A 23,419-nucleotide genomic window follows, 5' to 3' on the forward strand; every position below is an offset into this window, starting at 1 on the left:
TAAACACACATATTAGTGTGTTTATTTTAATGCAGCTTAATATATTTTAATGATATTTTTTGAAGTTCACAGAAATTTTAGGATCAAGGTTGTTGCTCTGAGTGCAACAGAATGAATGAATGAAACAATCTGTTTTTCAAGATGTTATAATAAGATTCTTACATAACTGTATTCATAGTCAAGAAAACTAAAACAGGTGTTAGAAATCAAAACAATTATAAGTCTTCATTTATCTGTGGTTCATTAGCATGTTAGGAGTGTAAGGGATTTTACCATCAAATGAAGTGGTCAGCATGACATAAACTAGCTCAGTCCATGATAATGAAGCGATTTCCTCGTATTTTTTCTTCTTGGATATTTTCACATCAGCTGAAAGCTTCAACTCCATTTTTAATAAAAGCCCTTGATATTGTTTTTCCCCTATCAGCAGAACAACCTTAACCTGGAATCTGAGATGCGTACTATCCTCGAGTTTTGGATTAGTGTTTATAAAAGTAATTCCCAAACTTTGGTCTCAAAGTGCTCTGTAGACGGCCAACAGAACCACTGCCTTCAGATAAAAGTCTACTACTGCATTAGGCAATAAGTAGCTGTGGAGGTTTGGAGTTACGTGTTCACCCTAGAAGTACAGGAGCCTGGAATAAGAAAAGTCCATGGGTCAAATTCTACTCCATGCAGCCTTCTAAAATTCCATCATCTGTCAGCTCTGCCTTTAGATATAAAGAATCGGTGCCAGATTTTTAAAAGAACCAAGTTTTCCGAATTGTTTATCATATGGGAAGCCTTAATGTTCCAGAAATTCTGTCCCTACACAGTGCGTTTGACGCTGATCTCCAACGGTGTTAAACGGCAATAATTAAGAGGAAAATTTCCACTGATAATTGGAATTTAGGAAATTCTATACTCTTATAATAGGATTAGATATGATATTATTATGTCTGTTTTATCTTATTAACAAATACAATGCAATACAATAGTTGTGGTTACTTAGACAAAGATCTGGGATTTTGGAACAAGGGAGGAAACTGATGAACAGTCAGATGCTATTTTTTCAAAGGCACTTTTCTGACAGTGATTACACACTGAAATGGTAATTACAACTCCATAAAAGCATAAAACAGCACAGCTGCTCTTGAAATAATGGACATAGCATGGGCTTGTCTGTGATATTTTTTTGTAACTGACTCTATACTGGAAAAAAATTTAAATCCAGAAGTGCTTTTATTTAATAAATTATCAGCCAAACAAATAAAACTGCATTTGCCTTTTAGCACAACAACATTGACACCTAGTGGCTAATTAAACTCTACATTTGATATCCTTTGCATGACAAAAAACGTGGAATTTACTGAATTCAACAAAATAAACATGCATTTCAACAGCCTGCTCTCTTTACATGACCTCTAGATGATTACAGAACGGCAGTAGTTGTTAATGGCTAGTCTGGAGTGACCGGTCGCAGTGATGGGAACTGCTGAGTGGGAGCCATTGCCCCTCAGCACAGCCCCACTGCGATTCCCTCCCAAGTCTTCAGCTTAGGAGTCTGCTGCCTGACTGAAGTATAGACCTTGCTCCGGGCTTGCTGGGAGGCATCCAACACAGTCCTTCCCTAAAGTTGTACCCAGGTACATCTAAAAGAACTACACTTACTGCATATAACGTTACTGGCATACGTGAACGTCCATTTTTAGTTCTACTTGCTTTTCTACAAATTACTAGCGGACTTCAGATAGAGGGAGATGAAAATCAGGAACGTGACAGATGCCATGAGACTGTTCATACTATGAAGACAAGAAAATAAATGATTTGGCAACTTATTTCATAGACATGTAGAAGATAAGAAGGTGCCAATATCAAGTAATGTTAGAAAGCCTAATTTCCTCATTTTTCAACAAAATAACTGACTTCATGGAGAACAAGGAAAGATTAGACATGATAAACCTCAATTTTACTAGAATTCTTGATGTTTCCACATTATTTTCTCATGATCAAACTCAAATATGGTCATATATGTCCTCTGAAAACAGCTCTTATAATGGATGTGGTTCTCAGTGACCACCTTGGCCTTGCTCTCCATACCAGTGGTAGCTGCCTCTTCTGGCCTGCTGGCAAAGCTGTCCGATTTGCTTCATTAAAAATTGGATGCATTTTTTAATCAGCTAACCAAACTAATTTTGACCAAACAAATCAGAGGCTGTTGAGTTTAAGCAACCTTACCAGAAGATCTTAGGAGGCAATGATGTCTTGCAGGAAGACTGAGGTGTTTCTTCCTAGCTAAAGACTGATAAGGACTAAATGGTTGTGCTTAGTGTTTCTTAAAATCTGAGTCTGAAGAAGAGCAATAAAACATAGAAGAGTTCTCCAAAATGTAACCTATATGGAAAGGATGAAAGATTTTTATTTAATTAGCTTCAAATGGAAGAATGGAGGCACGTGTGTCTTGTTATTAAAATGATGATCAATTCTTGCCTTCTGTATCAACTAGTGTAGGGCACTAAGAAATTATCTCAAGTAGCAACAAAGGAGATTTATCTTAGACATTAGGGGAAAAAAACCCTATATACCTAAGAGGTTAATAGATTAAGCTATTTATGCTGTGAAATCTCCCACACTGTAAGCTTTTAGGAACAGCTCCATCCCTGGAAACATTCAAGGACAGGTTGGGCTCTGAGCAACCTGATCTAGTTGAAGATGTCTCTGCCCATTGCAAGGGGGCTGGACTGAATGACCTTTAAAGGTCCCTTCCAACCCAAGCTATTCTATGATTCTAAGTATGTCAGGTATGTTCCTCTGAATTCTGCATCTCCAGGATTTAATACCTTCTTTTGGTACATACACATTGATAAAAGTAGCCTCTCTAAAAATATGGGGGAATTAAATAAGTAAATGAACAGGTGGCTTACGTAAACATAATGCTACCCCCGAATGATAAGAAAGAAGGTCAGAAGTCTGTCCTGAACGCATCCCAGATGTTAAAATTCACATTTCACTCTCCAGAACAAATGCCATGAGGCAATATGTATTCATACTGGTGTCAGCAACAGTTTCACCACCCATTTAATGAATCTGAATGGCTGAGAAGTGGCAAATTCAATCAAATAAAACTTTCTGTCTAGTTTTTTGTGTACTGGGGCTATTTCCATGGTCTGCATAATATGATCTGTGATTACATAGGTGACTGGAAAAAGATAGTATGAATGTAAATACAGAGAAGCTGATGAACTCTTGGGAGTATTTCAGAATCATGGTCATCATATTATTAAGAATATGCCTGGGAAGAATTTTGAGAGGGAAGAAATTTCCATTTCTTCTTCACAGAACTTCCTACGGAACTGTTACACTGAGTCATCAGAAAAATTGAGTGATTAAAGTTGACAAAAGAGTATGTTGACGATTTGAAAACCTGGGAGAAAAAACATATACTTCTTGAAGGTTTTAAAATCATGTCTGACTTAAGCTTTCTGGATACACTAGGTCTCATACTTAGCCCATTTCTAGACTTAGGGCAGGAGTAAAGTAAGAACTACAGTGATGTTTTCTCCTTTGTGGGCCATGATGTTCAGGGCTACTGTAATTTAAGAGTAGGTTTCACACTGCTGCTAAGCTGAACTAATAGAAAGCTGCTGCTGAAAGGGCCACCCTTGTTTCTCACCTCCCCCTTTTCTCCTGTCCCTCCGTCCTTAACCTTTTTTCGCACCAGCGCTGTTACTCATCAGACACCACAGCAGGACAGTTGGAGGAGCTAGACTGGCAGAAAATTAAATACGGCAGTTCAGCACAAGTGGTCAGACAAGCACTAGCGCCAGTTCAAGAGGAGGAATGCTCTCTTCAGCAGCAGTTGACCCATACATTGATTTACCTCTAACAGAAAACTGGGCTCCTAAGTTTTGGTTTTACAACCATCAAGAATCCAACTTAAAATGGTACCACTTCATGCCCTGCAAAGAGTTATGCCCACCTCTTCTTTTTACCATATCTTTCAGTCCTGTGGGACTTTTTGGTGTCAAAGCATACTGATGCTAGATGTAAACTATGGAGATACTCCCACAGGATCACGCTATAATCCATATACCAAGGGCTAAGGACAGGTACAGTTTCGACTTCCAATTTATTTAGGAGGCCATTTCTGATCCACTACCCCAGCTGTAGCTTACTGTAGCCTACATACAAAAAGCACTCAAGTGATGTTTGAAAGCAACACAGTCAGACATCAGAAAAGCATAACATAGTAAGATTAAATTATCTAGCTGCTATTCTCAGGAAAGCTGTTTATAAAATAACTTCAGCATCTACAACAGTTGCTATAGTTGCACTCACTGCAGAATTTTCCTCTGTCCCAGAAACTATTTTTTCTATACACAGGCTTTTGTGGACACAGGACAATGCCAAAAGATTCAAGAATTGTAAATCTTTCCTCTACCTTTCCCACTTTTCTTCAAAGTGCATAATCAATGATATGTTGGCCCAGTTTCCAGAATCATGTCAGGATTCATTCACACTAAAGCAGTCTGCCATTTCCATAAGAGGAACAACAAAAAGATGCCTGCTATTACAGCTTTGTGGGTATACATTATTTATTTTGAGATATTTAAATTATTAATTAGGATAATTCCATTTTTGCAGCAAAGTCCCTGCCCTTTAGAGGAAACGGGCCACATTCAGTAGGACTTCAGCAGAAAACTGCATAAGCACATTGCCACTCAGTTCCTTTCCATGCGACACTTGAGCATCACCTTTACATCCCTTCAGAGTGATAATAACATAATGACTGACAAAAATAGCAGGTCAGGAAAAAGAAATACTTTTGCTTTTAAAACTGAGATTTGGTAGACAAGGTAAGGAGGTACACTGTCCACTATGGCGTGTGATTGCCTTGCTGCATAATAGCAACTAGCTACAACTTATATATTACAATGACAGCAGTAGGATTTCAATGTTGAAAATTTCCCTGTTTTAAGTGTATCTGCGGTTTAAGGCGCCAGGAATCAATAACACAGCTGAAAACTCGGATACAGTCCAGAAGAAAATATCTGTGATGGATTAAAGCATTTCAGACCTGGGCAGTCAAAATGCTGGTTCAGGTATCGTGCACCCTAATGTTTGATGGGAAACAATATCAACCCCCTTGACAGCTGCTTGACTTAATGCTGAAGGCTGGGATTTCCCAGCTAGCTCATGAGCAAACAGTTTTAGTTTATAAAGCTCCTTGCTCTGATGCAACCCCACAGGCTCCCAAACTCTATCACCCAGTTGCCGCCGGTCCTCACAGAGAAACTGGGTCACACGCTGCCTCTCCTTCTCCTAACTGCGAGATGCGATTGAAAAGAAGAGAAACCGCTAAAACGTGTGGAAACCACTGTCAGAAATTACCTTGCCGAGGCTGCCGGGGCGTTAACAGGGCTGCGAGCGCGGTCCGTGCCGCGGCGAGGGCGGGCAGCGCACACACCTACCGCCCGAAGCCCGGCCCCAGGGACCCCGCCAGCGCCCGCCCGCCGAGGAGCGCCCTCCCGCCGAGGAGCGCCCTCCCGGGGCCCTGCCTCCCTCCCCGAGGGGCCTCCTCCACAGCCACCCTCGCATCCCCGGTGCCCGCAGCCGGGTCCGAGCCGTCACGGCCTCCCCGGCTCAGCTCCTCCAAGGGTGACTGCCCTGCCCCAAGCGGTGCGGGGAGGAGAAGGGCTCGCTAAGGCCTCCCTGCGAACCCCTGCGGCCGAGTCCTACCTTCCCAGAGGCGGAGACCGCCGCAGCCGGGGCCGCGCACCGGGTTCCCGGGCAGGGAGACTCCCCTCGCCCTAAACATGATGAGCGCCTTTCCCCTCCCCTGCCGGCGCGGCTCGCCCTCGCCCTCCCCCGCCCGCCGGCGGCCCCGCAGTCTCCCCGCTCCCCTGCGCCGCGCCGCCCGCCAGCGGCGGAGGGAGGCAGCCCCCAGCCCGGCCCCGCTCCGCCTCTGTCCCCGGTTTCCGGGAGGGGCCCGCGGAGCAGCGCCGCGGACGGAGAGCAGGGCCGGGCGGCGGAGGCGGCCTTCGCCCGCGTCCCCAGCCAGCTGCCGCCGCCGCCGCCGCCATGGTGCCCAACCAGCTGCGCCTCTCGGCGGCCGTGAGTGGGGCCGGGAGGGAGGGACGGAGGGAGGGAGGCAGGGGCGGACAGGCCCCGGCGGAGGCCGCGGCCTCCATGGCGGCAGGGGTGGGCCCGGCGGAGGGGCCAGGCCGTGCCTCTGCAGGGAAGGGGCCGAGCCGCCCTCCCCCTGCGGCGGGCGGGCAGCCGGGGGGCCGCGGTCTAGGCCTGGCGGCCGCGCGAGCGCCGCTCCGGTGGCGGCGGGACGGGTCGGGTTTGGTGGGCCCCGCAGTAGGCCGGGGCAGGGCTGGGCGGCGTTCGGGGCATGGGAGCGGCTTCGGAAGCCGTGTCGCGGTCATACGGGCCGGTTTTCGGTGTGATTTTTCTCCGTGGAGCCCCACAAAGCTCTATCCTGGCTGCTCTGGTCTGCTGTTGCCTACCTGTCAGTCCTGCTTCTTTCATAGTTTTAGAGCTTTAATAAAGGAGCAGTATCTCGTGGGTGTCTTTTTCCTTTGTTAGGGGTGGTCACTGTACAGCATATGCAGATATTCCTCGTAGTTAGTTTTAGAGGGAAGAGTGGTTTTGAAGCGAATGGTACTGACTGTCGGGTTTTCCCCCCCGAGTGGGGGTTGCAAGGCCTCAAAGACACTCTCAAGGCAGGAAGAGGGTTTCGCAGTGAAGCGTGCAGACCCCATGCCTGGCACCCATTTTCCAGCCCCCATGCGCCCTCCAGACCCTCTCGGAGCGGTTTGTTTGTACCAAAATGAGCACTGGGGTCTGCCCTGGGCCACCTCCGGGCTGTGGGCAGATGGGAGCTCAGACCCCTGTGCTGGGCAGATAAAGGGAATGTGGGAGTGACGCTCCTGAGGTGAGCAGTGAGGTTAGGGCTGAGGTCAGGAGCCACAAGTTAGGATTTTGTGCGTAGGATGGTTTTGCCTTTTTTTTTTTTTTTTTAACTGTCATTTTCTGTTTAACTGCATGTTGTGATCAGGAGTTGAGGTGAATGGTTCTATGACATATCCATTTCACTAGTGTGTGTTTACCCCGGTGGAGAGGGTTAAAGGAGGTGCCTTTTCTGGATGCAGATACCTCCTGTAAATGCAGTGCTGGGGAGTCCACAGTGTCCTGTATTGACATCAGCAGTTGACATCTCCTCTATCTGCCCTCAGTTGCATCCAGTCTTTGTACACTTTCTGTGTTTATGTTACCCTTTTTTAGTGGGTTTGGTTCTGTCTCCAATTCTTCACTATTAATTAATCCAAGATGTTGGGATTACTTAAATGTCAGTGATTTGAATGTATCCCAAAGCATATTGGTACTTGTTTTAGTTTTGTGGTTTCCATTTGTTTTGTTGTTTGGGGAAAAAACAAAAGTTCAAAGTTGGTGCAATGGACAAAACACATTGTACTCTTTAAGTTATGTAGCTTTCAGGTTCATGTTTTAATAAAATGTTGGGTATTTACCTTAGTAATTTACTAAAAGCATTTTGAGTTTCTGACAAATTCCATCAACATGAAGATTATATTAAGGGGTTTATCAAATAGTGAAAGTAGTTATTTTAAATTATCGTGACAATTTTGCATGTCCACATCTATGTATACCTCTCTTAAAATCGGCTAGCAGGCGGCTTTGGTATCTGCACCTCTTTTGCTACAGTTAAATATTAAATATATTTTCCTTATCTGGGATTGTTGCCTGGTTTTTTTTGTGTAGAAGGGGAGAAATCGGTCTTGAAATTTCACAACATTAAGCAAGCGTCTGCTTACACTGTCCTTCCCAATCAGAAAGATTCATTTATGGATGAGTTCTTTGATAGAGTTCATTTTTATGTTTTACCTAAAAGTCAGGTCACCTTGGTGTTATCTGAAGGCATGAGGTCAGTAATTGTTCAGTTGCGGTCTCCAAGAGTGCTGTCCCGCACTGCTGGAGCTGCTGATGTCAAACCCAACTTCGATACAGTATATGTCCATCCTGCTGTTGCCTTCGAAGAAGGAGTGACCTAGAAGTGTCAGGACATCAGGCATGGGTTGTTTTCTTTTTCACCCTGAATTTATGTTTGGCTGATTGTGGTGATTCAGAGGGGTGGCTGAAGAGTTTCCCTGTTGGAAGAGCAGCCTCTCAGGACGTAGTCCTTAGTCATGCCTGCCCTTACATCCGCAGTCACAGCTTCTGAGAGCCTTACAGTATGACTGCGTGGGAACAGCTTTTCTTGCATCTTTTTTTTTTTTATTATTTGATCAATTCCCAGAATCAGTTGGCAATTTCTTTCCTGGGGCCCATCATCCAAGGGTAACCACTTTGGGAAAATCTCCTTTTGCATGAGCTTTTCTCTTCTTGCCTGTTTTTATAAGTCGTCTGTCTCGTGTTGACTTTCATGCACATTTTGTTGGCTTGGACTTTCTCCCCTTTTGAGTGTGAGGGAAGCTCTCAGTGTTCATCTGGGAAGCATTACTTTTGCCATTTAAAACATTCCCGGTTTACCATGATATTTTTAAAATTTAGAGGCCAAGTATAAATATATTTGCTGCGCACTCATAATGTATTCAGCCTTTTTTAAAGACCAGACAAGCTTTGTTAATAAAAGTAGTGACAGGCCTGCTATTAGAACCACCTCAGCTAGGAGACCTGCATCTGAACTGTGGGTTATCGCGGGACGGTGCTGGGAGGACTTCGCACCATTGCTCTTTTGCCAGTGCATGAGGGCCACTAACACCAGACACTGCAGACAGCTGCTGCACTGGTTTTTGGTAACTGGTAACTTTTGTGTCTCCTGGGAAGCAGAAAATGTAAGGGCAAATCAGAAAGTTCTGGTTTGCTTTTGTTCAAATGTATACGTATATGAGCACTATGTCTTCTTCAGAACAGTTCAGAAGTGGAAGGCACGTTACATTATGAAAGCAAGCAAAAAAAGGTATAGTTTATTATTATTAATAAAAATAATTAAAAAATATCTTAAAGATCCATCCTTGACCATCAGTGTGAGAAGACTGTGTTTTATACACTCTGCATGATACGGATACGTTGTTGATGACAGTAGAGGATATGGCTGACAGTCCAGCATGGCATTGCTGGGAGGTCTTTGCATCCAGAGAAGGCACCTCATCAAAATCATCCTGAAGAGTTGTGTCTTTTTTGCAGATTTTGTTTTTCTCAGGTTTTTGTCTGAGGAGGAATATGATTGTAGGTAATGCAGGAATCAGCAATGCTGAATCAAATACACTGGTTTTCTAACCCAGCTTTTCTCATCCACAGTCTGAATTACCAAGGCACTTAGGAAGCATGTGTTGAACCTTTCCCCATGCAGATGTGTAATAACCATCACTTTTGTTTTTAGCTCAGTTGTGTAAATGTTCCGGTTGTGTAAATGCTTTTTGGGTGGTGGTGCTGGTTTACGCAGTTCCCAGCTCTGGCTGTTCTCTTCCTGTGCTACCCCTCCAGTGGGCTGCTGTAGCTGGTTGGGGGGCTCTGGATGAACTGTCAGGAAACTTATCTGGGTTAAAGTAATCTTTTTTGGATAGGGTCCTTTGTAACTTGGGTGAGTTGTTTGTTCTGGTTCATGTGTAGTTTTACAGCTGTAACTGAGCAACTGTAAGGGAGGTACCAGAGCAGGAGTGAGGGAGAGGAGATGGGATCTACTTAAGCTATTACTTCTGATGAAAGACCATGTAATTGGCCTTGAAAAACAGAGGGGATGGATCGGGGCATCAGTCAGTGCTTGTTCGTTTGATGGCATTAAGATATGGGATATTTTGATTTTCTTATATGCATTAATTTGGCATTGTAGTCCCAAAGTGTGTGGAAAAAAAGATTTCATTTCATGGTAGGAATGTTGTGCTGATTAAACGGTACATTTTTGCAGGCATGTTGTTATTTTGTATTTTAATTATCATTTCAATTGGCTTTCCAGCTACCAATGTAAGATCTAATGATCTAAAATGATGTACCACAGCCCAAGAAACTTTTGTTCTCATCTTTGTTTGTTTATAATGCGAGCACATCAGTTGTTGTCCTCCAGCCCTCTGAAAGAGTATCTTCTGGGGAAAATACTCACCTTTTTCTTATAGAAGGGAGTTAGTTTGAAAGTAAAGACCAGTGTTGTTTATCATACTTTTGGTTATCTGCATCTATGTGAAGATTAAATATGGGGACAACTGCATATAAATTATTTATAAAGTTATATTTTGACAGACTGACAATGTTTGTCTTTGCCCTTTGTTATTTGGAGTATACTCTGCATTGTCTGTTGAATTTGATTTGGTTTAGACATATGTGAGAGTTTGCGCTTGCTTGCTTGCTCTCTGTCTTTCTCTTTTATCTGTGCATGATGGACAGTACTGATTTCTAGTTATGTTGTGTCCATATTACATTAGCAGGTATATTGACTGATACTGTTATTTTCAGGGACGTGGCCATGGAGGCTATGATTCTGATTTTAGTGATGAGGAGAATGGAGAGAAGTCTGTGCAGAAGACTAAAAGGTAATATAGTACAGAATTAACACTTCGCATTATGTATTTTGTGCAAATGGCTTGTTGCTATGTGTAGAAGATTATGCTGTGGTATGTAAAGTCTGGTGTTGAAATGGTTTTTGAAAAATCAATCTTTCTGATTTCTGCATCTCCTCATGTCAAGCTTGCCAAAGTATGTCATCTCCCAGGGGCAGCTGATTAAGATCCGTTCTGCCATGTCCATCTGGTGTCTATATGCCCCCCAGTTCTCGGAGTAGAGCGTTTCATTTTTCCGAGCATTAGTATCAACTGTTGGGGTTTGGCTGCCCTGTTCGCTTCACTGTGATCCATCAGGACACGTGGAACTGCTAAGAGGGCAAGGTAAAACAAGGCCATGTGGCAACAGGCTTTGTAGATATAAAACACCTGCTTGGAGGAAGCAAAGAACTGATGCTTCTTGTTTATTATTTAATTTGTGAAGAGATCTGGAAATTGGTGAATTGTGTTGTACACAATCCTTGAAATGTAACTACACATCTTTTATTTGAGATCGCCTTTGCCAGTTCTTTCAGTGGTTCGCACAATTAGTGACCTTGAATTTTGTATTCTGATCGCATTATATTATTAAGATTTTTATTTATTTATGTATTTATTTTGCTTTGGCACCATAGTCCTTCAATGCTTTCTGCACCGTACTGAACATTTTGCCTACATTATGCATATATTTTTCTTACCTTTTCTTGTCTCTCCCTTGCTCTGTTACTGAACTTCATTTAAGAAGGCTTTCTGGAAAGTTTCCTAGGGCTCTTGCATATTTTCCTTTGTAGTAAAATTGAAAGAATGGGTTTTGTAGTGTCTGACTGCGTTCTGGGGGGAAAAAAAAAATCATGTTTTAATCATTGGAATAATAGCAGGCATTGTGCTGTTCCATTTATTTTATAAATATAGCTGTTCTCCATTAAAACAGTGACTGGTTTTGTTCAGTTTTCATTTTCTTTAAAAGGCCATTACACATTATACCATTCTAAGTGGAATGTTAACTAACCATCAGGAGCCTTTCAAGAATACCGTGATTACTCTTGTTCTGGCACACTACTGCTGATTCCCAGTAGGGCTCTTACATGGGTTCACTGTATATGTACACATCCTTTTCTTGCTCTATGATGATATTTATTTTCACTTTAAGGAAAATAGTAGTCTTAAGTTTTCTCCATATTGCTGTTTTATGGAGTCTCCTTATGGGAATCTTGTGCCAAGAGATCCTTGTGAGCAAATGGTACCCTTAGTTTCTAGAGTCCTCTATTCCATAGCTTGAAGTATAAATTCCCTGGCTTGCTTTCTACAGGTTTCTCACTTCCATTCTTTCTGCCAGATGATAATTATGGAAAAATTTTTTCTTCACCTCTGTTGAGGAATGAAACTAACTAAATATACCTTTTACTAGCTAAAGTGCATCACTTTATATTCAACTTTTTATTACTTTGTTGAATTCTGAAAGTATTTTTAGCTGCCCACTGACGAGTGTGGTTCACAACAGAGTACTTAAGTTTTAAATTAGAGATTCTTGTGATTACACTAAGAGAGACAGTGGTGTTTAATGAGGTGTTAGACATTAGCATGAAAGGATGGTATAGGGTTACTAGCAGGCACTCTTACTCAGTGAACACGCTGTCCTTGTTCCTACTTGGCTGTGTAGCTGAGATTTATAGAGGGCTTTAAATGCAGAGTGAAACTGAGGAATCTTCAGGGTTTTTCATTGTGGTTCTATAGTGATAATATTAATACAAATAAATGTTACAAATTGCTGTTTTAAGAAATTTTCTTCAAATGCTAACTGTAGGCAAATACCTTTCCGGTTCTGTTCTGCAAATGAAGTAAAGTCTAAGCTGATGTTGGTTCTGAAGTTTGGTTTTATTCATGTAGAAACTAGCAATATAACCGGTTTTGTTACTCGAGTTAGTGCAAAGTTTGGCACATGGAAATTTTATTGCTTATGAAAAGTTCTTGACTAACTTTTCTTCCTTTCCCCCCCCCACTTTAGTACAAAGGAAGATGGCCTTCTGATAAAGCCATTCCAAAAGCCAAAACAAGGCAGTGTGGTTCACAGACAATTCGCAGCTGAAGAATGGGATAGGTATCTTTTCTTTATTGCTTTTGTGAGACTTTTTTTCCCTTCATGTAAAGATAGCTTTCACTCAAACTTATTTGTTATTAACAGGGAAGAAGCAAGAAAAAGAAGATTTCACTTGATAGCAATGGATGCTGTATCCTTCTATGCCATTTTTCTTCAAGTTTGAAGATGGGGCACGGATTATCCATTACAGTGAAATACTGGGATTTCTTAGTTATCACAGCAGTTGACAGTGCAGCACCAGATACCGAGTTGTCCTTCAAATTAGCTTCTTTTTGTTGCAGAGACGTCTCTGAGAATGTCTCTACTCAGTAGAGGCATTTCCAGATTCTTTCTATATGCTCATTTGTCCTGCTTGGGACAAAATTATGCAGTGAATTTTATTTAGACTGGCACAAAGATACTTTGCTGTTTCAGTTTGGTTTATACAAAACATAATTCTATATAGGGCTGCTATTAGCTACGGACAAATACATTTCTACTGTAAATTTAAGAATGCATTAGTTAGTTCAAAAGTCTATTCAAAACAGGCTTATCTCAATAATATCTTCTACAGATGCTATAATGTCAGCCTGGTCAATATCGTGCAGTTTTATTTTAGTTTTTTTAAATCCCTTAATCATATTTCATGCATAATTTGTAACTATTTTCATAACTTCTAGCTTATTTAGCTTACAACCTTTCTTCTTTTATTTAGTTTTCACCTGGGGCAATCATTGCATGTTTTGACTGAGTGTATCTGAAATACCATCAATTCCTTGTTTGTTTAAATAGCAGTTCTTTAGCAGTAACAGTTAATAAGTAGGAAAGTAAAGACTAATTAAACATGGAAAGACTTACTTAAATCTGTAAACTCCAGTAAAAAGAAAGTAACTTCTCCTAACCTGCTTAGAATTTGGCCAGGCACTACATAAACCATCGTATGCCTGTAAAGGGGACATACCATAATCAGTCCCACTGACATTGTAGACTGTCATTAGCCACAGAAAAACCTGTATACCCTGGAATAGCTACAAAACTCATGTGTAGAGACTTTTATGAGTTTCTGCTAATGTTTTTGAGTAGTTCCTATTTAAAATCTTTACTGCTATGCATTTTTAACGCCTAGTAATTCAAATGGCAGCACAAAATAGTACGTTCTGTTAAATGTGTGTAATTGTGCCAGTTAAAACTTCTGGGCTTGCTTCTCTATTCCTTCTATTTGTGGTGGAAAGGAAAAAAAAAGACACATACTGAGGTTAAATTAACTTTTTTTGGGCCTTTGGAAAATAAATCTTTTCTCAGTAAAATTCTAATACACGTAAAAATAGTAGCTTGATACAAATTATTCACACTGATGCAGTAGTTGCCAGGATTTGTACCAGGAGATAATGTATTTCCTAATTTGCTGCTTCAGAAACACCATTCAAGTTAATTGAAAATATTTTTAAGTAGCCATATATAATGTTTTTATTTGTGAAGACACTTACTTTCTGAATAAGTAATTGCATATTTTTGCTCAAATTATGGTACAAAACATGTTTCAAATCATGTCTCCAAGGCTGGAGCGTTCTACAAAAAGCATTACATATTTTCCTGTGATTTTCATCTCCAAACTGAAGCAGATAAATTTTATTTGTATGTTGATGGTAAAATGTAACAAATGGTTCCATTTTAGTAGCCATACTATTTTTATAATACAAAAATACAAACCTGTTTTAAACCAAAACCGCAGTACTAAGAAGCCTTGGTCTAAATTACAGATGAACAAATGAACCCAGTTTCTATGTATATGCGTACAGAACATCTTTGATAAAGGAAGACAATTATATAAAGGTCTGTCATGAATGACGTTTTAAAGATGAAATTGCCTTGAATTCCTTTATTTGGAAGGTAGCTTTCACGAGAGGTTATTAAGTAAAAATTGCTAATTCATTCTTTCTGGAAATTACTCAACTGTTTTTGAGAAAAAAAAACCCCTTATGTCTGTGAAGTATATAAAAAATTTTTTAGTTCTGAAACAATCCTTAATTGCTTTATTCAGTATGAAAGACATAAAAAGTTTGTGAAGGACTACATTTTATACTACGGTGGCAAAATAGAGGATTTCCGGCGTTCTGGGTAAGAACCGTTAGCAATCTTTCCCTTTGTGCTCCCAAAGCTCCCCTGGTATGTAAAGCCATTAAATTTATATTAGAGCTTTGGGGGGAGAGGGAGGTGTGGCTGTGTATCAAGCTACTAATTCTTTTGGTCACAAATAGTAACTACAGTCTTTGCAAATATCCAAAACACAGAATTGCCTTGTTTCGTTTTGCACCATTATTTTTATATAAGAACTCACCATGAGCAGAATTATTCTTATTTTGTTATGTAAAAGGAAAGATGACAGGTGAGCATTAATTGAGGGTAAACTGAGAAATATCTGGCAGTACCTTCAAAATAACAATCTGAAATACTTTTGAAATGTGCAAATTGCTATCCATTGTCCAGAATAATGATAACCTTCTTTAGAGCTATCTATAACTGCCTTCTAACATTACTGTCTTCAATAAAAAGTATAAAAAGTATTTTCAGGCAGTATCAAGTCATCCACAGTGACCATTTTCCACTGTGAATTTTTCACTTTGGAAAAGGTACACCAAGGAATACATTTTCTGATAGTTTTATTCCATAGCAAGTTCTTCCTTTGTGCAGTGAGGTGGAGATCACAACTGTGAATTACTGGTGTTTAACAAATTATTATTTGACTGACTTTTCATTTTACTGTTACATTGTACTAAAAAAATGTGTCCTTTGACAGAGCAAATGACAAGACGGATCTTGATGTTATTAGAGAAAACCATAGATTCCTGTGGAACGAAGATGATGAAGCCGAGATGAATTGGTACCTGCAACTATTATAGAATATGCTATTTTTAGATCACTTGTACCAAATTTGTGGTGTTCTCTACTAATTAAGAACTACTGTGCATACTTAGTAATCATTCTTTGATCTTTAATGCATTTGTAATGTAATATTGCTCAGCGGCAAAATTAATTGATAACAGAAAGAACTCAGAAATATTTGTGCGTTCTCTGAGATCTAAATGACTCTTCTGAAAACTCTGAGGGAAGCCTAGTGTGCTTCAAATGTATTTTAGATGTATTTTTCCAGTTTGGTTTAAATCACCCCTTAGCTCAATGAGTGTATTTCTGTTGCATTTCTAGCTCTGCAGCATGTGTTCTTTGGATGAAATAACATCTTTGTTTTGCTGATGTCATCATAATGTAAAATGAATTGTATCATGTTCTATATTTAATAAAACATAGTACCTTTTATTATAGGGAGAAGAGGCTTGCAAAGAAGTATTACGATAAATTGTTCAAAGAATACTGTATAGCAGATCTCAGTAGATACAAAGAGAATAAGGTACGTTTCATTATTGTAAATCATCTTGGTATGTCCTTTTTTAAAAATTGCCTTATGATTGTGGATATGTTGTGAAACCAGAATGTTAATACCCCTTCCCTAGAAAGAGAGTTGTGAGAACTTGCCAAGTTATTTAATAAGCAGCAGCAGTTTGAATCCAAGCATTGTCACTGCCCCAAAAATGTGCTTCTGTGGGAATGGGAGCATTTCTGTCAGATGGCGTTGTATGAAGAGGTACATTGTATGTAAGAAAGGCAGAAAATGGAAGGAGGTTAAGGCAAGGCGGCTAGAGAGGTTTGCCTGGAGAGAAGCAGTAGATGAAGCCTAAAAAAACCCTGGGAATGTTCCTGTTAAAAAAAAAAAAAGTCTAAAAAGAGAGTCTTGTACTTGAATGCTGGCAGAAACAATTTTGGAAATGTCTGTTCTAAAGCAGTGTCTTTTGCTGGTGGTTCTTTTCTGTTTATGGAAACAGGATTTGTATGTTCCTTGTAAATAAATAGAATTTCTTAAGAGAAACAGCCCAAGTCCAGCACTGGTTTTTCTTCTTAACCGGAACAGCCTTTGTCATTTCCAAGTTTTTGACTGACCAACCTCTTAGTCAAAAAAAAAAAGGTGACTTTTCCATTGTGATTTTGCAAAAAGTGTTGCTAAACTCAGATGTGTCTTAGTTTTGTTAGCGCATAGTAACAACCCAGCTGTGTGAACAGTGTCTATATAAAGTTCTTCGAGACTATTTATAGTATTGAAAATTACATTCGGTGGTAAATATTTGCAAGGACTGAGCTTAAACTCTAATATTAGGTAGAAAAGATGACAGCCTTCTAAAGAAAATTGGAACAGAAAAATGCAAAAATTAAATGAAGATTAACAAAAAGTAAAATGCTGAACGTGTCTTCCCTCCTTTTTATTTTGAGGAAATTTGATTTTATTTTCCTGTAGCTGTTTCATATCCCTCAATTTCCACCCCGTCCCCCAACTGATTTTCCCTTGAGCACACTTACAGATTTTGTTTCTTTCGTTACTGTGCCAAGTTTCCATATGTTTGCTGTCTTTTGCGGGAAACTGTTCTGCCCCAGTTTCCTTTTTGTGTGTGTGTTGTGAACAGTGTTTCCCTGTTAGACTTCAAATGTGGCTGTCCTAACTGTGAGGTCACTCTGTATTCCTATTGATGATCATGAGTCATTACCTATATTTTTGGAATTTCCATGTCAGCATAACTCTGCTGTATCATGTAATTTGTTCTCTTGTATTGGGTTATGTTTTCTGTTCTCAAATACGTTCTGACCATTTGAGAGTCCTTTCTTAGCAATTCTTAGAAAAACAGAAAAAATGAGATTTTTCTCAATTATTGATTTATCCATGCCTATGCTTGGTACAGAGCAATGTCAAAGCAGGGTTTTTTCTTGGAAGTAGGCTGCTGATCCCATTCGCACCAATGGAATGCAGTCTGTGCTTTCGGATTTTTCCTGCCTTGATTCTTTTTCTGCATTTCCGGAAACTGGAAGTGGAATATCTTTAGCCCCTTGTGCCTTCTGTTTTGCAGAACTGGTGCTATGAGAGGAGCAGGGTGGGTAACAAGCTTCTCAGCTGGCCAACCTTTCATATGATAGTTGTTGATGCTTTCTATGATGATGCTTCGTCTTGATACAAGAAAGAAATTTTTTTACAGTGAGAACATTCATTCACTGGAACAACCTCCCCAGTGACGTGGTAGAGTCCCCATCACTGGAGATTTTCAAGATGCGATTGCACAGGGTGCTGGATAATCTCATCTAGGCTCTCTTTCCCACTAAGGGTTGGACCAGATGGTCTTTTGAGGTACTTCCAACCTGGGCTGTTCTGTGATTCTATGATTCTATATCCTGCTAGGTGGTGCCAAAGTAAAGTTAGAGGTCAGTTTTCTGTGATGTTTTTAATATATATATTCTGTATAGATTGAGACTTGCACATGCATACTCAGCTGTCTTTTCACAACTGTAATTGTTTTGCTACTAGCCAAAATCTTCTAGTCAGCTAATTCTTCTAAAGACCTCTGCATAGAGATTGTAGCTCAGATCTCATTTAGAACTTTTCTTCTGAGAAAAACCCCACTGTTTTCCTAAGTACTAGATAATGATAAGGACCAGTTTCATGGGAGGGGCTCTCTTGAGGTCTGAAAAACAAGCAGAGCACCTTGTCAGAGACCGAAGCCCCTGGACATGTGAACCCCTGAGGCTGCAGCCACACTCCAGTTGCTGGTTCAGCCTGTTTAACTCGCATACGTACATGTATATCCTCATATGCACACACAGAGACGGCTGGGACTCCCCTGGTCCCACAGCAGACTCCCCAGTGCTCTCATGCTTAGGATTACACAGATGCTCTCACACCCAGAGCTGGCTGGTGGAGACCCGCTCACCCTCCTTGTTCCCAGGACACTTCATCTAGCTGATGGGCTAGTCTGGCTTGGTCTTCCCTGCTGCTCACACACTCACCTGCACTCACCCCGGTTGCTGGGACCTCAGGCAAATGGGACCCTGTGACCCACGATCCCACTTTTCTTTGTGTAGTTAGGACATATAATCTTCTTTTCTTTTAATGAGAAATGCCAAGGTGACCTTCTGACGTGAGGCTACTTAGAGACGCTGGAAGAGTGTGCTCTGACAGCTCTTGCTTGTGATGGGTCTGTTACTCCTTACGTTTTCCCTAGATCAGAATTTTTTAGGTCTAGGTTGTCTTGAACCTTCCGCGCATCTTGTCTGCAAGCATTGAGGCTGATAAATGACCATCTTACTGTCAGATGGTTTAGTTCTACTGTCAGTTTTGCAGTGCAGTGAGGGAGAGTGCTCTGCATGTAAGTTTTACTTTGATACGCATTGGACTCAAAATGTTCTCTTCTCTTTATTGTCTTATTTTCCTAGAAGGGTTCTTCTTTGCTGTCTCTGCTTTGTTTTGTAGCTTAACAGATTGGAAATGTCTCCTATTTGCTAAGAAATGAAATCTGTCTGACACCTGGTCATTGAACAGAATACATTTTATTCTTTTGTTTTTATTTCCAGATCATTTTCAGATTTCTAGGCCAACTTGTCTTCCACGTGGTAACGTTAAGATGTTCGCTTTTATCATTGTTTTTCAGCATGGAGGCTTTCCTGCGAAAATAAAAATATATAAAATATCTATGGTGTTTTTCCACAGTGTTGTCTAAATTCATACATTTCTTTTTTCCTGAAAGAGGTGACTGTGGACATGTTAGTCGTTGCTGCAGCCAATGCATATTACACAAACAGTCCATATTTAATTTGGGAATTTTATTGTTTATGGATATTAAATGGTCTTTCATATATTTAAAACTCATTTATTATTAAGTTAGCCATTTGATACTTTTGTAAAGCATGTATTTTGCGGTTCTGCTTGGTCTTGGTCTGCCTTGTAGAAATAGCTCTTTTAGGATCTTGTTGAACTCATTTAACAAAGAAGATGAGGCAGAATAAATGCTGTCTGCTGACGATGCTTTTGCATTCCTTAATATTGCAGGCTGGATATTCAAGAACCTACCCAAATTTTTCATTTTCCTGTATAGTTTAATCTGTTCGTGATATTTTAGCTTAGTTAGAGGAATTCAATTGTGTTTACTTTTTATTTTATTGTTTCTTCTTAGCCTTGGTCACTCTCTGTCATTTTCCACTAGTTGGTGAAAGAATGATTGCCAAAAATGTATGAGGATGAGGACAAGTTTTGTCCTACATGTACTAGGTGCTTTGGGCTCCCTCATTTCTTTTGTTTTGCTTATTTTGCTTGATACCATTACAGAACTACTCTATAAGGATATAATCTGATTTATAGCTTACTGAACCAAGTTCAGACCGTGAGGGAAAATTTGTATACAAGTCTACTTCAGTAGCAAAAGCGAGCATGGATAACTTGGTGATTGGTGAAGTAGCAGATGAACTATGAAAAAGTAAACGTGCAGATAAGGGCAAATTGTTTTTTACTCTTTACTGCCAGCAGCACATACGTTCAAAATTGGTGGTAAAATACTGTTGATGTTTAATTGTAAACTTGCAGTATTTTTCAATTACATCACAAGCTTTTCAGAATTAGAATACCCTGTAAAACAGCAAATATCCTTTAAAAGAGGAAAACCAGTTACTATCACTGTTATACTTACACATAGATCAACTGTTTTCCATCATGAATTCTACATTTACAGATGTATTTTACATTCTGTTTTCACTGAACTGTTCAGCACGGTTCTTGGTTTTTACAATCGATTAATTTTTGTTTGACTGAAGTGTGAGTGGTATAATGGTACCTTAGACCACAGTGCAGATTTTTAGAGTAGGCCAGGCACAACTGGTCGTCATACGCAATATGGCAGTAGAACCTGATCTTCTCTTGGGATTTTTTTTTTTACCAGTGAAATGAGTAGGTGTGAAAACATTATTTATGTTATAATACCAGTTAGAAAATTAGTGGACTGATTTTAAGAGGCAAATATTTTCTTAGTGTGCAAATTCTTAGTTTTCTTAGCCATCTTCTCTGTAATATATTGACTTGGGGAAAATCAGCTCTGACAAAACATCTGGCCACTGATATCTTTTTGCTCAGTTTTTTCAGTTTTGTTATCAAGGTGCAGAGCATTTATATGAGAGTATGGTACATTCTTATAAGCTAAAACTTTTGTTTCCCTGTTTTTTCTGATGTTCTTTTGAACCACATACCACTTCATGTATGAGAACTCCACGCTGTTGCCCTTCGGATAAGTAATTATTATGGTTTATTAAAAAAATCAACAATGTTAAAGACCACACACAGCAAATAGATACCTCTGCTTCTGTACAGTGTTTAAAATTACATTAAAAACATTAAAAATCATTACAGAATTTATGTCACTGCAGCTACAAAATGGACATTTATGTGGGTTCAGTCTATGAGTGCATCAAAAGAAGGTTCATATTCCAAAGGACGCTTTGGAACTCAGGTGCCAAAGATGGGCTTTGCAGCCATTTTTTTACTTCTTTAATTTTGTAACCCTTCTTCCCCCTCTTCCCTCTCCATCTTTTAACATGAAGTTCAGAGTCTTCTGCACTTTGCTTACAAAGCAGCAATTTAATCTTGTCATCCTGTGTTCATGAATTTTAAATGAAAATACAGGATAGTCCTTTTTGGAGAAGTTGTATGCCTCTGAGTTTTATCCCTTTTCTACTTGTTATTGAAAATAAAATTGTTTTTCCCACGCTGTTCTCACTCCCTTCCATCTTAAATCTTTTCACTAGGCTACTTGCTATTTTGAGACGATGAAGCAGATTCTGCTGGAAAACAAAAATAGTGGATGAGTTGTCTACATGTGAAGTTTCTAGGCAATGTAAAGAGAAATACAACTTAGTTGTTGGTTTTCTTTTTTTTTTTTTTGTCTTCAGGGTGTAAGAGGTGATCCATTGATAGGTGCTAATATCAGTATTCCAGTGGTCTTCTCTGTTCTTAGTGTAGACAAAATTGCAGTGAAGTATCTAGTAAAGTTAGTCTGTCCTAATTTCCTATTTGTTCTGCCTGCTATGAAGCTGTTTAGAAAGTTGCTGTTCAGTCCTCAACAACGTCTACTGGAATTTGAATTGCATGTGCAAATTGGAATCCTTCTGGTAAGCAGAGGCAGAGAGATATTTTTAATTAACAGAGAAAGAAATTAATTTTTACTAACCAGGATTGAATGGAACCACATGCAGGACATCAATCAACTGCAATTAGTCTTTACATTACTGAATAAGTTGACTGTTCACAACTTAATTTTGGTTCTTATCTTAACAGTTTGGATTTAGATGGCGACATGAGAAAGAAGTAATTTCAGGAAAAGGTAATGCTGTCTTTCATTTTGTATTACATTTCTTCTTGATGCTTTTCTTGCTGCTTTTTAACATAATTTTGTTAGACGGTATTTGACAATACTGGTAAGTTTATCAGACAATAATGGAGAATAAATTGGCCTAACTTTGCTGTTTTATGCGTCGTAGCTCTAGGGTTCACACTGATCTGCATACATTAAAATTAAAAGAATATACGGTTTATTTTCAGAAGGTCAGAACACCAACATAATGCATTTGATAATGTAGAATTACATGGATATGGTTTTTAGCTGCTTTTCTCCAGTAGTTCTGCAGTTCAGTAGACCTCATTAGTCTTTGATACCTTTAATTGAAGTCTCTCAATACTTTTCCTCAGGAAATAATTTTCTTAACAGTTTCTCTGATGCTGTTTTGCAAAACGTTAACTTTTTAATTAAAGTTCCATGTGTGATGTCTGGTTTAGGCTAACTTGTTTTTGAAAGCTTCAGTGGAAATCAGTGGGAATGTTTGTCATGTCTCCCAATCCTGTTTCTAAATCAGTAGCTTATTCTGACTTCTTCCGTGTGTGAGGTCTTACCGATGTGTTATTGGGACTTTGCACAGTGGTTCCCATTCCATGACCTAGGCATGTGGACTTTTTCAAGTAGCTGAACAAGCAAGAAAATTATTTAAATGTAGTGCTGTTCCTGTGGGTAGACCTTCATACACATGTACCATTTTCAGAAGTCATGTATGCACGTGCAAGAAAATTGCATGGAACAATACTGTTGATCAGAACGGTTCTGTAAACAGCTGCATTTATTATAATACAAGAAGTTAGAAAGACACTTGTTTTTTAAAAAAAAAATATTTCACAGGAGGAAGTGTAAACATTAGTGGTGCTTTTTTCCAAGCTATAAAGATTAAAGCTCCTAAAGATAGTTATAGTCATAGGTTGCATTTAGCACTAGAGATTATATTAACAGATAGTTACATTTGGAATAGTTATATGCTTTATTGAATGCTTTTAAAAGATAATTAAAATTAAATGAGAAATTAATAATTAATGAACAACTGTGTCTTCATGGGGGAAAATAATTTAAAGCTGCATTCTACGTTTAATATCTGATGCTCCATATTTGAAAATGTGGGAGAAGGTGCACAATTACATGTTTTAAGCTTTTTAATGAAATTCTAACGGAAAACGTACAACTGGAACATAGGAATTGAGAAATAGTATTTCACCACTAGGGGGCGCAAGAATTCAACCTTATCTCGGGTATTGGATGCTCTTCTCAGCTGCAGTTTCAAATGATCACTTAAAAAGAGGTGAATCTTTAATGCCTTTCTTTTGCTATTTTTAAGTATAAATCAGTAATATAAGTTGCTTTAATTAAATGCAATAAAGCATTAATACCTACTTGTCTGATAATTCACATAAAAAAAAAGGAGCGCATGAGCTTATTTTAGCTGTGACAAGAATAGTGGTGATGAGAATCACTGCTGGTGGACTGTACTATGGTTTGGGGCATGTTAAGAAGGGAACATAGGAACGGGGTACTTGCATTTGGTTGCATTGTTTTTGATGTGTGCAAAGTCATGG

The 23,419-nt window shown here is 39.5% G+C and overlaps 2 protein-coding genes across 8 annotated transcripts in view; one reads left to right on the top strand and one right to left on the bottom strand.

Moving 5' to 3' along the window:
- Nucleotides 1–6,546, bottom strand: part of LGI1 (leucine rich glioma inactivated 1) — a 31,524-nt gene extending 24,978 nt beyond the window's left edge. For 2 of the 4 annotated variants that reach the window (XM_054204932.1, XM_054204928.1), the window contains exon 1: nucleotides 5,371–5,808. The gene's annotated coding sequence lies outside the window, so the exon portion shown is untranslated. Of the gene's footprint in view, nucleotides 1–5,370; nucleotides 5,819–6,491 lie in introns of those variants that run through there. The other 2 variants (XM_054204931.1, XM_054204929.1) reach the window with 2 other exon arrangements.
- LOC128910918 (protein FRA10AC1) overlaps nucleotides 5,776–23,419 on the top strand; it is a 28,675-nt gene continuing 11,031 nt past the window's right edge. For 2 of the 4 annotated variants that reach the window (XM_054204934.1, XM_054204936.1), the window contains exons 1-8: nucleotides 5,776–6,093; nucleotides 10,453–10,529; nucleotides 12,541–12,633; nucleotides 12,718–12,763; nucleotides 14,654–14,730; nucleotides 15,410–15,493; nucleotides 15,934–16,018; nucleotides 21,803–21,848. In XM_054204934.1, the coding sequence (XP_054060909.1) occupies nucleotides 6,061–6,093; nucleotides 10,453–10,529; nucleotides 12,541–12,633; nucleotides 12,718–12,763; nucleotides 14,654–14,730; nucleotides 15,410–15,493; nucleotides 15,934–16,018; nucleotides 21,803–21,848 (541 nt within the window). In that variant the 5' untranslated portion in view covers nucleotides 5,776–6,060. Of the gene's footprint in view, nucleotides 6,094–6,439; nucleotides 6,708–10,452; nucleotides 10,530–12,540; nucleotides 12,634–12,717; nucleotides 12,764–14,653; nucleotides 14,731–15,409; nucleotides 15,494–15,933; nucleotides 16,019–21,802; nucleotides 21,849–23,067; nucleotides 23,146–23,419 lie in introns of those variants that run through there. The other 2 variants (XM_054204933.1, XM_054204937.1) reach the window with 2 other exon arrangements.

This window comes from Rissa tridactyla, chromosome 6, assembly GCF_028500815.1.
Source record: "Rissa tridactyla isolate bRisTri1 chromosome 6, bRisTri1.patW.cur.20221130, whole genome shotgun sequence".
NCBI classification, from domain to species: domain Eukaryota; kingdom Metazoa; phylum Chordata; class Aves; order Charadriiformes; family Laridae; genus Rissa; species Rissa tridactyla.